The sequence below is a fragment of the Pongo pygmaeus genome, chromosome 4 (genome assembly GCF_028885625.2).
Source record: "Pongo pygmaeus isolate AG05252 chromosome 4, NHGRI_mPonPyg2-v2.0_pri, whole genome shotgun sequence".
Lineage (NCBI taxonomy): Eukaryota > Metazoa > Chordata > Mammalia > Primates > Hominidae > Pongo > Pongo pygmaeus.
The window spans coordinates 151,186,975-151,199,389 of NC_072377.2; the positions used below are offsets into that span (position 1 = coordinate 151,186,975).

The 12,415-nt window shown below is 41.7% G+C and overlaps 1 protein-coding gene and 1 long non-coding RNA gene across 10 annotated transcripts in view; one reads left to right on the plus strand and one right to left on the minus strand.

The window, feature by feature from the left end:
- The window catches only part of LOC134739611 (uncharacterized), a 54,693-nt gene that overhangs the window by 26,325 nt on the left and 15,953 nt on the right, over window positions 1-12,415 (plus strand). The gene's annotated exons all lie outside the window — the stretch shown is intronic.
- The window catches only part of PPP2R2B (protein phosphatase 2 regulatory subunit Bbeta), a 495,072-nt gene continuing 483,461 nt past the window's right edge, over window positions 805-12,415 (minus strand). For all 9 annotated transcript variants that reach the window (XM_054489452.2, XM_054489455.2, XM_054489451.2 and 6 more), the window contains 3 exons: window positions 11,578-11,747; window positions 4,296-4,387; window positions 805-1,526 (listed from right to left, as the gene is read on the minus strand). In XM_054489452.2, coding sequence (XP_054345427.1) covers window positions 1,247-1,526; window positions 4,296-4,387; window positions 11,578-11,747 — 542 coding nt within the window. In that variant the 3' untranslated portion in view covers window positions 805-1,246. The remainder of the gene's footprint in view (window positions 1,527-4,295; window positions 4,388-11,577; window positions 11,748-12,415) is intronic.

Here is a 12,415-nt window from a genome sequence, read left to right on the forward strand (position 1 = left end):
AACCATCTTCCACAGCTTCAAGTGGACTTCATTCACTTCATGTCACAGCTGCTTGATTTCCCCACAGTTCATTTCTGTAGAAGAGAGCCTTCTGGTCTGTTTTTCCAGATGGTGAGCTTGGGGTGAGTTAGAAGTGCCTGATTGGACTTTACAACTCAGCATTTTTATTGGCTATTTTTGTTTTAGGTACAATGGAGGTTGATGGATTATTACTTTTGGTTACCAAAACCAGGAGAAGGGGAGGGCGCTGCTTAGGAGAAACACCCAAAAAGAACAGACCAGCCTTTCTCAGGGACTCAGGGGTGGTGGCACTGCTTCCAACTTACTGCTTCATTTAGAACACCAGATAATAAGCACCCAGGACTCGGCCTTTAGAAGTCAATGGAATAAATAAGCTGGAAAAGGTTGAAGAGAAAAAAGCCAAGGAACATGTAAGTAGAGGATTATATGGAGCCATTTAAGAGCACAAAAAGCAAGAGTAACAAGGCAGCAGATGGAATTTGGCCCCGCCTGGCCCTGCCAAGCTCACTCTGGGAAGCACTGTGTCGAAAGTGCTCTCTTTCTGTCCCCTGAAGCATTCAAGTTCCCTAGCCAAATTCTCAGGCTGTTTCTATGGAGCTTACAAAAAAAGAGCATAGCAGGGTTGATGTGCCCTTTCCTTGTCATTCTGCATCCTCTTCTCAGCTTCATGCAATAAATCTCTGGCTTAAATGAAATTGTTCAAAGGAAAATGGAAAATGGAAAAAAAATGGTGGAGGGGCAGGAGATACTGACTAGTTCTGGTTTTTCACAAAACAAGAAGAATTTGTCTAAGAGTAAACGGTGTTTATTTTTTGTTGATTTTTTTCAATCAAATGGAATTGCTTAATTAAAAAAAACTTATCTCTTTTCTCCTTAAATACTACAGACAACCTCATTTTATCGCAGCAGACACCTAGGAACAAAACACTGTACCCACCAGAGAAAACTGGGCAATAAAAGCATCAGAAGTTCAAGTCAACTATGGAAGAATTACTGTTAGCTGGCAGCTTTCAATTCTAAACAGAAGTGTCCCAAACCTATTGGGTTTGACAAAAGTTTCTTAGAACTGGGGAGCTGGGAATGTTGGACTCCTTTTAATTCTATTCCAATCATTTCCTGCATAGGGAAATTAAAGTCAATGCATCAAATGAAGACCCAAAGAACATTTAAAAACTTGTTTGACTAGTATTCAGTATGTGAGATTATTAAGTAATAACTTGTCCACCTAGTTAACCTTGTCCTGGAATATATATAGGTTATTTGTAGCCGCCACTGCTATAATATTTTCTGAAGGATGCCAAGCTGTATGCAAGATCTTTTTGCTAAAGTCCAGACTGTCAACACTGATCTCGTCTTTTCTCCGCTTGCCCCCCACACACACTTTTCGGGGTTTGAGGATAGCCCGGGGCTTGCTGTTTTCCCTCGAAGCCTCAAGGGTCACATCACGCTTGGTGTTTCTGTCGAACATCCTGAAGAAGTTGTTGTAGGAGCCCGTCATGATGACACTGCAAGGCAGAGAGCAAAGGGAGTGACCGAGTATTATGGAGAAAGGTAATGACATATCTTCATTGTCTTGTCTTTCTGGAGCAAATGATACCATGTTATGGCCAGCTTATGACACCATAGGTTTTATTAAAAACAAAAACCAAAAAATGAGAACAGGCTCTGCAGTGTGATTATTAGCTTTTCGTTTTTTTATGTTTTTTTTTTTTTTTTTAATAACTGAAAGCAATAAGATTTTTCGCTGGGTTTGGACATGAGGGATGGTGAGAACTGTCCTTGTAATTTGCTTTTGCTCAATAGATTCCTTTTGGTTCTTTGGCTCAGAAAAGGTGTCCAGTGGTTTTAATGATCCCAGTCCTACCTACCTCCCATCAGGAATGTGAGACTAGAATGAGGTTTGTCGAAGTAGACACACTTTTGAAAACAATAAGCAGTTGTACGTGTTTAAGTCTTGGCCACTGTCAAGGGGGTTCCTGGGCCGTCTGACCTCTAAGGCTTCATGGCATCAGTGCAGTGAGGGGAGAGATGCTAGTGGTGTCATGCACGAACCTGGGGTGTGACCTCTCCCCTGCCGAGAACTAGCTCTGAATTCGGCTTTTTTAGAAAACTTATCTATGAAATGGATGTCATCATGGTCTTATCTAGGAAACAAGTAAGGAAATTCAAATTTTAAAAGAATCTGGGATGGAGAAATAAAAAGATTTTATATGGTTTTTATTTCCACACTTAATGGACAGATGGTTTCCATATTTTTATAAGAGTTATCCCCTCTTAGGCATAGCTGCAATCGATCAGGAGAGTGGCGAACACCCAATGTCTTCCAGAGGCAAGGTACTGAACGTTTAACGGTGACTTTTCAGACACGGTGACAAGCAGAGGTGGGGAGGGAGAGATTCCTTGGGCCAGGGCATCTGCAAGTACCCCAAGTGCCATCACACAGTGGTTCCCCTGGAGTGGGGGGCTCCTACTCACTTCTGGTTGGAGCTCTGACTGGCTCCTTAAGATGGGAGAGCAGGAACTCTCATCTATTTCTCAAATGATTTGGGATGTGTAGAGAGGTGAAGGAAAAAGCTGACAAGATTGGGCCACAGCAAGGGGGATGTGTTTTTGGGCACGCTGTCACCTGTACCAGGTAAATTAAGCAAAGGTTAGATTTTGTTACTCTGGCTCATCAAACTGATACTGTGAACTGTGTCTGTGTACTCGAGTGGACTGCTATCGCCTTGTCAGGCAGGGCGCTGAGGGCTGTGCCTCCACGATCTCGTTTCAACTTCTATTATCCCATAAAAGGGTTTTACAGAGAAGTAGTTTTCTCAGTGTCACATTGCTAGTTGGTGGTAAAGTCCACACTCAAACCCACATATGGTTGACTCTGGGGCATAAGTATTCAGCCGGTTGGCCTCACTGCTTCCCATACTTTGACGTTCACTTGCCCACCATGACCCGACTTATTTTTAAACAAGTAAGAGATATTATTTTCCAAAAAAAAAAAAAAAGACTACCTTATCTGAAAGAGAAATTAAACTTCCCAGTTGTGATGTTATAGAAAGAGTGTTGATCTTAGGATTCAAACTCTAAACTTGTTCCTTTGTCTCTACTACTTACTACTTTATGAGGCTGGGCAGATTACTTTATCTTGCTAAGCCTCAGTTTCCTTAACTGTAAAATGAGAATGATGGAAGCAATCTTGTTAGACTGTGGTTGGGATTAAATAAAATGATGTGTATGAATGTGTTTGGTATATAGTAGGTGTCTAATAAGTGTAGTTTTTGAATCAAGGCTAAGATAGAGGAAAAATTTGAGCAATAATAACAGATATGTAAATAATAATATATGAATAAATAAATACCTATAAATAAAGAATAAAATGAGAGGGCTGGCTTCTTTTCCCCATGGGGGATTTTGTTCTTATGTCACAGTTGCTTTGCTCTCTGTCCTATACCAACTGGTCAGTGTGACTTGGGTCCTTTGCCACGTGGGGACTCCTTCCAAGCCTGCTAAGGAGGGGATTCATTTTGGACCAGTGGCAAAGAAAGCCAAGAAACAGGTGGAGTGTGAGAGAGAGACAGTTCGTATTCACTGAAAGCTTGAATGTCTGAATGTCTTGCCATAATAGAATTTCTATGCTTTCAAACACTATTATTGGTGCCACCTTCATCAAGGAACAAAATCAGCCCCTGGTAGCTGGCACTTAGTTCTCATGGAAGTCAGAGAATCATTTGTATTTGTCAAACTAAAAATGAACTGTTGGGAGGTATTATGAAGCACTGTTCAAATCAAAGGCCTTAAAATAGTAATAAATCACTTTGAGGGAATGTGATAAATGAGGTCGACTAGAATTCAGTTAATGAACCACCAGGGCCGTTGGCCAGGTCTCCACTAGCAGCTTCAAGGGACAATTTTTGATCTGGAAAGCCTACTTGGCAGTAATCTGAACTGTTCAGGATGGAATTTACCGGTGGATAAGTGATCTTCGTTTAGGCATGTTGACCTAGTGCTGGAGGTGTCTTGTGTGAAAAAGATAGGACTTCCTTATTAACATTAAGGTGTTATCTGTGCCAGTTCAGAAACAGGATTCAAAGGCCTTACTACATCCTTCTCTTCTTTCCAGGCTTGACTTCAGGGGTCACTAGGGGCCCACACTATGCATTTCAGCCAGGTTTTGGGGCCCAATTTTGACCTCCCTTTGGCTGTACTCTACTTAGAATGAATTCCCCAAGCCTCTTCAAGAAAACCTTTGGAAGGTTCTTCAGCCACAGAGCCTTTCTTACCTGTCTGACCCATTCCACACACACTCAAATTTATCAAAAATGCAGTCATTTTCATAGAGGGAACACAGCTTGCTGCGGAGGTAGTCATGAACCTGGAGAGGAAACATATCGAGAAGGTCAGTTATTATTTTAAACAGTAATTATTTCTGCAAACACCTCCTCTTCTGATGTGAGCTGTTAAATCTTCCATTGTACATGCCCTTTGAATCAGATGGCCTTGGATCTGAACCTAGGCTTGGCCCTTTTAGCTGTAGGACATTAGGATGGGTTGATGAGCTTCTCATGTAGCTGATATGGATTAATCAAGTTGCTTGTATAGACAGTGGCATCCAGTAAGACTAAATAAGCGGTGGATTCTCATTTTCTAAGCTGATTTGCTCACAGGCATTAGAGGTCACCATTCATGCAGTCTTTTATTCAACAAATATTTACTGAATACCTACTATGGACTTGAGATGCAGCAGTGAGCCAAATATCCTTGCAGTGCTTTTGACCCAGTGTCAGGTGACAGACTATATAACCAAGTAAATAAATAAGATGTTTAGATGGTGATAAAATCATAGAACAAAAGTGTATGGAAAAAGAGGCTGGGAGATCTTGTTGGGGGTGTATTATTTTATACAGCACAAGTAGTCAGGGCTTCACTGGATGAGGTAGCAGTGGAGCAGAAGCCTGTAAGAGATGAATGAGCCACAGTGATGTCTGGGTTTGTGGTGAGGGGAAGGCTCTCCAAGCATAGGAAACAGCAAACACAAAGGCCTAGAGGCAGGAATCCTGGAGGGAGTGTGGTGGGAGAGTGGTGAGTAAGCAGCTGGGGGAAAGGATGATCAGTTTACACAGACCCTTTATTCTGAGGAAGAAGAGACCTCACAGAAAGGATTGCTGAATCTGCTGTGTTGCAATGGATCCTAAGGGTGCAAAGACAAAGGCAGGGAGACCAGTTATAACCTGAGTGATAGATTCTGGCCTGGACCAGGGCATGAGTGGTGATGGGGACTGGTCAGATTCTCCTTTTGTTTAGAGAAAGAGCAGATAGGACTTGGGTCAACTCTGAGGTGTGGAGAGAAAAACAGGAGTCAAAGATGACTCTCTGATCTTTCTCCTGAACAAGTGGAAGGAGTGGGTACCATGTTCACTTTTGGGTACAATGGTTTAGAGATGTCTACATGTGGAGCTGTCAAGTAGACTCTGAGGTGAAAGGTGCTGTCCTGGAGTATGTAGCGATTCTTTCCTGGTTTCTCTTTTCCAGTGAAAGCAGCCAGCATGGTTATCAACTAAGAGTGAGCAGGAGAGAGGAATGGTTGGGAAACAGTGTCAGATTTCTGGAAGGCACCAGGGGACACTTGACGTTGTTGGACATGTATGTAAATAAGGCTGATCAGGCATAGTTGAATATTTTTCTCCAGCTACATTCAGCAACTCAGATGTAGATGCCAAATAGATGAATAAGGTTCAGAGAGTAGTAGCGTGGGTTCAGTGTTTCGAAGGGAATCCTTTCCTGAACCCACTAGCACACAGTGGCAATAATAACGGTCATACCCAATATGCTGGCTTGTCATTATTAGCCAGGTGCTTTATCTGTCAAAACCTCATTTCATCTCTAAAGCCATCTTATGATGTAGGTACTTTCATTCTCTTTACTTTAATGGAGCATGAAGCACAGAGATATGACATCATTTGTCTAAGATCACACAGAAAAGAAAGCGACAGAAGGGGAGGGAACTGAGCCCCGGTATCAGGTTCTGGAGTGCACAATGAGCTGCACTAGCAACCTGCCTCCAGCTTGCTCTGGTGGGTCCTCAGTCCTTGACAGGAGCTGTGATAATGTACTCAAGTGGGGCTGAGAGAGAAGGAGATAGGACTGGGTGAAAGCAGAGGCAGGCTACCAAGGCATTGGTGTTTAACTTTAAGTTAAGAGTGATGATTCGATCTCTTTTTTCCTGCAACTGTGGCTCTTTCTCTTCCTTCGACTCCAACAGTTCTGCTGGATGCAGAGCTTCAGGCTCTTAGTCTTGGGCAAAGGAACGAGGTCAGGCTCATCCTATGTTCCATTAGATGTTCTGAGTATTTGAAAAGCTCTGAGTTATTTGGACAGAGGAAGTTATTTCTAACTCTGCAAATTAATTTTCCCCCACCTTTACTCTCTCACTTCCAAACAGTTCCAGGCCTTGTCAGGGTAACAGCTTCAGTGCTTTGGTGACAAGGGAATACCCCTACAGCAGTGCTCTTGGCATTGTTAGGTGCATTTGGGGGCTGCTAGGGTGAGGCTGTGTCCTGCCCTTACAGAGGCATCTCTGCTATAAACTAACTCATTCACCTTCCCTAGGGGGCACAGCAGTAAAGGTTTATAAACTGGGCAGTGGCAAGCTTTTTAAGGTCTAGTTCCATATGCCCGCTTTGTGATGAACCTGTCCTCATCTGTCACCATTCACCTTTGGCATTTTGTCTTATTACTCACCTGCAGTGTTTCTATAAGTGTCAAAACGTGTGCTTTGGAAGTCACGCCCATTAGCAGGAATGACATTGCTGAGAACTCTGTAAATAATTCTTGAAAGATAGAAGTTGGGATAGACTCAAGGGAAAACCTAGTCTGAACCATTATTTCTCCACCATACCTAAGGTCTGGGTAGCTCCTGCCTGCCTCCAATTGACAGCATTTAAAGAAAAAGAATGTCTACTATGAAGGTATGCTGTATTTATGTTTTGTTGCATAGAAAAAAAGTCTTCTTAGGCAAACCAGAGGGACCTTTTTCTACTAGAGGAAAGAATAAAGTGAGATGTATACATGAGCAACCTCTAGAGCTTGGAGCAAGAGAGAACTTAAAACTCATCCTATTTGATGATCTTTCTTCATGTTCCTAATATGACTTTTCTATGATCCTATTAATTTGTGCATGGGATTTTTGACACCAGACTGAGTGTCCCAATACAGTGTTTCTCATATTTATTTGTGGGAGTCCAGTGTCATATAGTTAGTGGACTGCTATGAGGTGAACAAAGAGCCAACTCTGTCAGTCTGTTCTTGTATTTCAAGTGTTGACAAACTTTTTCTCCAGAGGGCCGGATAGTAAATATTTTAAGCTCTGTGGGCCGTATGGTCTCTGTGACAGCTACTCAACTCTGCCATTGTGCATGGAAGCAGCCATAGAAGATATGTAAGTGACTGTACATGGCTGTGTCTTAATGAAATTTACCTACAAAGACAAATAGGGGGCTGGTTTGGAACACAAATTGCAGTCTGTCAACCCTTGTTCTATGGGAAAACTTGAAAATAGCTAATCATACTTAAGTCTGCAGCCTTTTATTCATGGAAATGTGATTGAGATCTGTGAATGCATGTATGAAAATGTATAATAGTAGCATTACCTGTCTCCTTGCCCAGGGCAGGCATTATTAACTGATCACTAAATTCTTTCCCACTGGACCTCACAACCTAACATGGTGTTCTGGAGGCTCACTGAATCAGAGTTTGTTTACCGTCTTTAAATTACTTCATGTAAAAGCTAGCTGGCTGTGTTCTAAAACTAGCTTTGTCCTAAATCTACTCTTCCTAGTTAAGGCTCCCCGGCAGCCACACCCGGGTCCTAGTTCCCACTGCCCTTTCTTTTGCATTAAGGATTTGAATCCTATAAGGTTTGTCTTATGCAGCTGGAAGAGGACACCGAGGTGACTCTAGTCCTGAGCTAAAGATGAAGGGCTGCAAATGAAAGCTTGGGGGCAAGTGATGTGGAGCCAAGCCCTGAAGTCGAGGTGGGATTCAGGAGACAGGAACACTAAATAACAGGGAGTACGATGGACCACAGGGGAAACAAAGCTATCTCCACTACATATATGGCTGTGAATTCTGGCTCCCAAACCTTTCTCCAGCACCTGCTGGAACACAGAGTCATCAAAGTCTTCAACCTCCTCTCTGAACCTTTCCTTCTTCTTCCTCTGACTGGAATTTGGATCTCCTCTGAAGACACTCAAGTGGTAGCTAGAGTTTTGCTGTCACTCCACATGCCAGTGTTGGGTAGCTGGGCTCCTTGTTGCTCCAGACAACTATTTCTATTTAAAGTCTTCGACTCCTTTGAAGTCATGCCATCAAACTAAGCTTCCTGCTACTGGTCCTTCTTTCAGCCGTCCAAAGTTCTGAGTCCCTAATCCTCATTCCTTGAAGCAAGTTTGTATCTCTGTCTCTCTTCCATTACTATTCCTGCCACTATTTTTAGTTATTCAGGCACTCTAGTCTCTCTCTTACTTGGTCTTATCATATTTAATGTGTTTTGTCCTTTGCTTCCTTGGTTATGTTATGAACCTTGTCATTGCTATCCCTGTACCTGTCATTGCTATCCCTGTTGCTGTTGTTACCTCCCGTCTTTTTAGTTCACTCCTTCTAGTATCTTGATTCTATCAATTCTTAAAATTCATTATTTCCCCTTTTCCCCACCTTCGATTCAGCAGTACATCGTTACAATCAATCACTCCTTTAGCATATATATTCAACAAGCTTGCCTTTCTTACTCTCTCTTTCCATTGTACTCATTTGGCAAAATTCCATCACTGGTTAAATCTTACTTTCTACCCTTTCTTTACCTGTACCAAGCAGGTGAATGTGGCTGGGAAGAAACATATAATCATACAGGTTAATTTCCCTTTAAATCAATTGTATAAATTTCAAGTGGATCCCTGAGCAACCCTACCACCCTACAACATTTCTCTTTCTTAGATAAGTACTTTACCCCTTTTCTTCCTTCCCATCGAGCTAATGACCTTACTACTTATTTTACTAAAGAAAACACCAACATGTTCCCATCACAAAATTCACAAACCTACTTCATCTGTATAAGAAAACTGCTCTCCTTCCTTTGATAGATGAATTATCTATGCATCTTACCATCTACAGCCAATTCTGCGATGGACTCCATCCCCTCTGGTTTCCCTCAAGGGCTTTGCTCTTTCAGTGGTCTCTCTCTAATGGTCTCTCTCTCTAGTGGCTTATTCCTATCAGCAGAAAACATGCTGTAATAACTTCCTTCAGCCAGAATCCCATTTCAGCCACCCTTCCATTTCTCTGTTCTCCTTCAGAGTAAACTTGTTGAAACAGTTGTCTGTCCTCATTATGTTCCCATCTTCAGTTTCTTGAACTCACTCCAATTGGACATTTATTCACACTGCTCTACTACTGTTCCTCTGTCATTCAGGTTACTGATAATCTCCACTTACTAAATCCAAGTTCGTAGTGTTCTGTACTTGATTCAGCAAAGCATTGGCACTCGATGACTTCTTTTTCCTTAAGACATTTTCTCCATTTGGCTTCCTAGTCACTCCTCTCATCTCACTGGCTAGTTTCCCCAAATCTCTCTTGCCAAATCCTCTTCCTATTCTCAACTGGGTCATATTTTCTGACCACTTCTTTAATTATACTAATTGCCTAGAAGATCTCATCCAGTCCTATGGCTTTCAATACCCTCTACATACTTGTGAGAGTCAGATTTATATCTTGAAGCTAAATATATCCAGACTCACATTGAGCTGTCTACTTGCTGTGTCTGTTTGGATGTTTAATTGGCTTAACAGAGCCAAAACCAAACTTTCGATTTTCTCATCTAAATAACTTGGCAACTCTACTTTTCTAATTGTTCAGGACAAAAATTTTGGAGTAATCCTTGGTGCTTCTTTCTTTTCCTGTTATATCCCACATCAAATTTGTCCTCAAGCCTTATTGCTTTTACTTTGGAGATATATCAAGAATCTGGCTACCTTCATTGCTAATATACTCATCTAAGCTACTATTGCCCCTTGCCAAAATGTTATAACTATTCTCCTGTCTCTTCCAATGTCCCTCCCACAGTTTCTCCTCCCCAGCACAACCAGAATGTTCATTTAAAAATGTCAATGATGAAAATGATCTGGAATTAGATAATGGTGGTTTGTGAGTAAACTAAGATCTTTGAATTGTGCACTTTGAAAGGCTGATTATTATGTACATTATATCTCAAGGAAAAAAATGTAAGTCAAATCCTTCTGTCTAGAATCCCCTCACTTCTTTTTATCTAATCCCAAATAGCTTAAAATAGGGTTAGTTTATCCCCAGCACTTGATCTTTGCTTTCATTATACTCTTGCTTGGACCTGGATTTTGCTTCTTTAAGTCCTCTCTACTTCAAAGTCTGGTCTTCCTCTTTCAACAAAACCACCCTATACAATGCCTTTTCCTTTGTTTCCTTGCATTTACACCATCCACCCAACACTTAAATCCAAAACTTCCACACAGTCTTCTTGATTCCTCTCCCTGCACATTTGATCAGTAAGCAAACCTCACTGACTCTTCATCCTACCCATCCTTCCATCTGCACGCTACCATCACCAGACCAAATTGCCATCATCTCCTCTTATCTAAATTGTCTGTTTGGCAAACTGCAAAGTGAAACACCCAGTAAAAAGTAAAACTCACAGTGTTATTTCCTGGTGTAAAACTTTAATGGTCCTCCATTGTACCCAGTCCACAGGCAAAACAGCCTACTGTATATTACCAGGGCCTAGTGATCAGCCCCTTGCCTCTATCTCCAGGCTCATCCTTCTGCCTTTGTGATTCATATTCAAGGTGTAAGCACCCTGAACACACCTCATTTCTCTTGACACCAGGCCTTTGAACACACTGTGTTTTTAATTATTACACTTTAAGCTCTGAGATACATGTGCAGAACATGCAGGTTTGTTACATATGTATACATGTGCCATGGTGGTTTGCTGCACCCATCAACCCGTCATCTACATTAGGTATTTCTCCTAATGCTATTCCTCCCTGAGCCCCCCACCCTCTGACAGGCCCCAGTGTATGATGTTCCCCTTCCTGTGTCCATGTGAACACACTATTTTAAGAGCATGCACTTCCTGACTAGTTCATGGCAGTTAAGACTCAGTTTAAGGGTCACTTCTTTGGGAAAACCTTTCTCACCTGGCTGGACCATCTCTTGCAGAGATGCACACTCAATTCCTTGTTCATCATCTGACTTTTCCACCAGATGGTAAGCTGCATGAGAGCAGGACCATTTGTTTACCTCTATAGTATCCATTCCACATGAAGTGCTCTGCCCATATCAATTAAATTGAATTCTAGCCTCTCCACATGCACCTTTATCTTAAATGCTGTGGCACTTATAGCCCGTACCATTTTACTGAATGTATTACCATGCATTGCCTTCCATTTTTCTGCATTGTAAACCTTTGGAAGCAGGGGCTGACTTAAAAGCTCATGAAGGGAATGTTCAATATACTTATGGGTGCCTGGGGTTCTATACCTGGTAAGTCTCGATGGGGCGGTTTTCCATGTTGAGATCCCAGACTTTAACGGTCAAATAGTCCCTGGTCATGATATACCTCCCACTGTGGCTGAACTTCACATCCGAAATCGAAGAGATAATTTCAGAGAAAAATGATCTGTTGCTTGGATCTTCCGGCTCTTCAAAAACTGCAGAACAAAAGCAAAACAAGACAAATTTAGCAATCCTTATCAACTGACTCTAACATGTTTGGACTGGCTAGGAAGCTAACAGTGTAACTGAGAGTCTTCCTTAAGTAGGGCTGGTGTCTGCAGAATGTAAGTTGCTAATAGAGAACTGTCATCTCTCTGGTAGCGGAAAAAGCTGTCATTAGTTTCTGGATTTTCATTCTCATGGAGGGACTGGCATGGGACCTGTCCCATTCACAGATCTGGCACTGACAGATCTATGTATCTAACTCTGTTTCTGTTTCCCTTGGTATCTGGGTGTCACTGCACAAAACCTGGAGTCATCTTAAGACAGTTAAAAAAATTTTTTTTACAGCTTTAGTGAGATACAATTCACATACCACAAAATGTAGAGTTCAGTAGTTTTTAGTATAATCACAAAATCATTGCTATAATGTAAATTTAGAATATGTTCTTTACCTCCCCCCAAAAACTCCATATCCATTGGCAGTTACTTTCCATTCCCTGCTCCTATAGTACTGGGTAAACACCATCCACTTTCTGATTCTCATTCTGGAAATTTCACATAAATGGAATCATAGAATATATGGTCATTTGGGACTGGCTCCTTTTACTTGGCATAAAATTTTCAAGGTTCATCTATGTCGTAGCATGTATCAGGTCTTCAT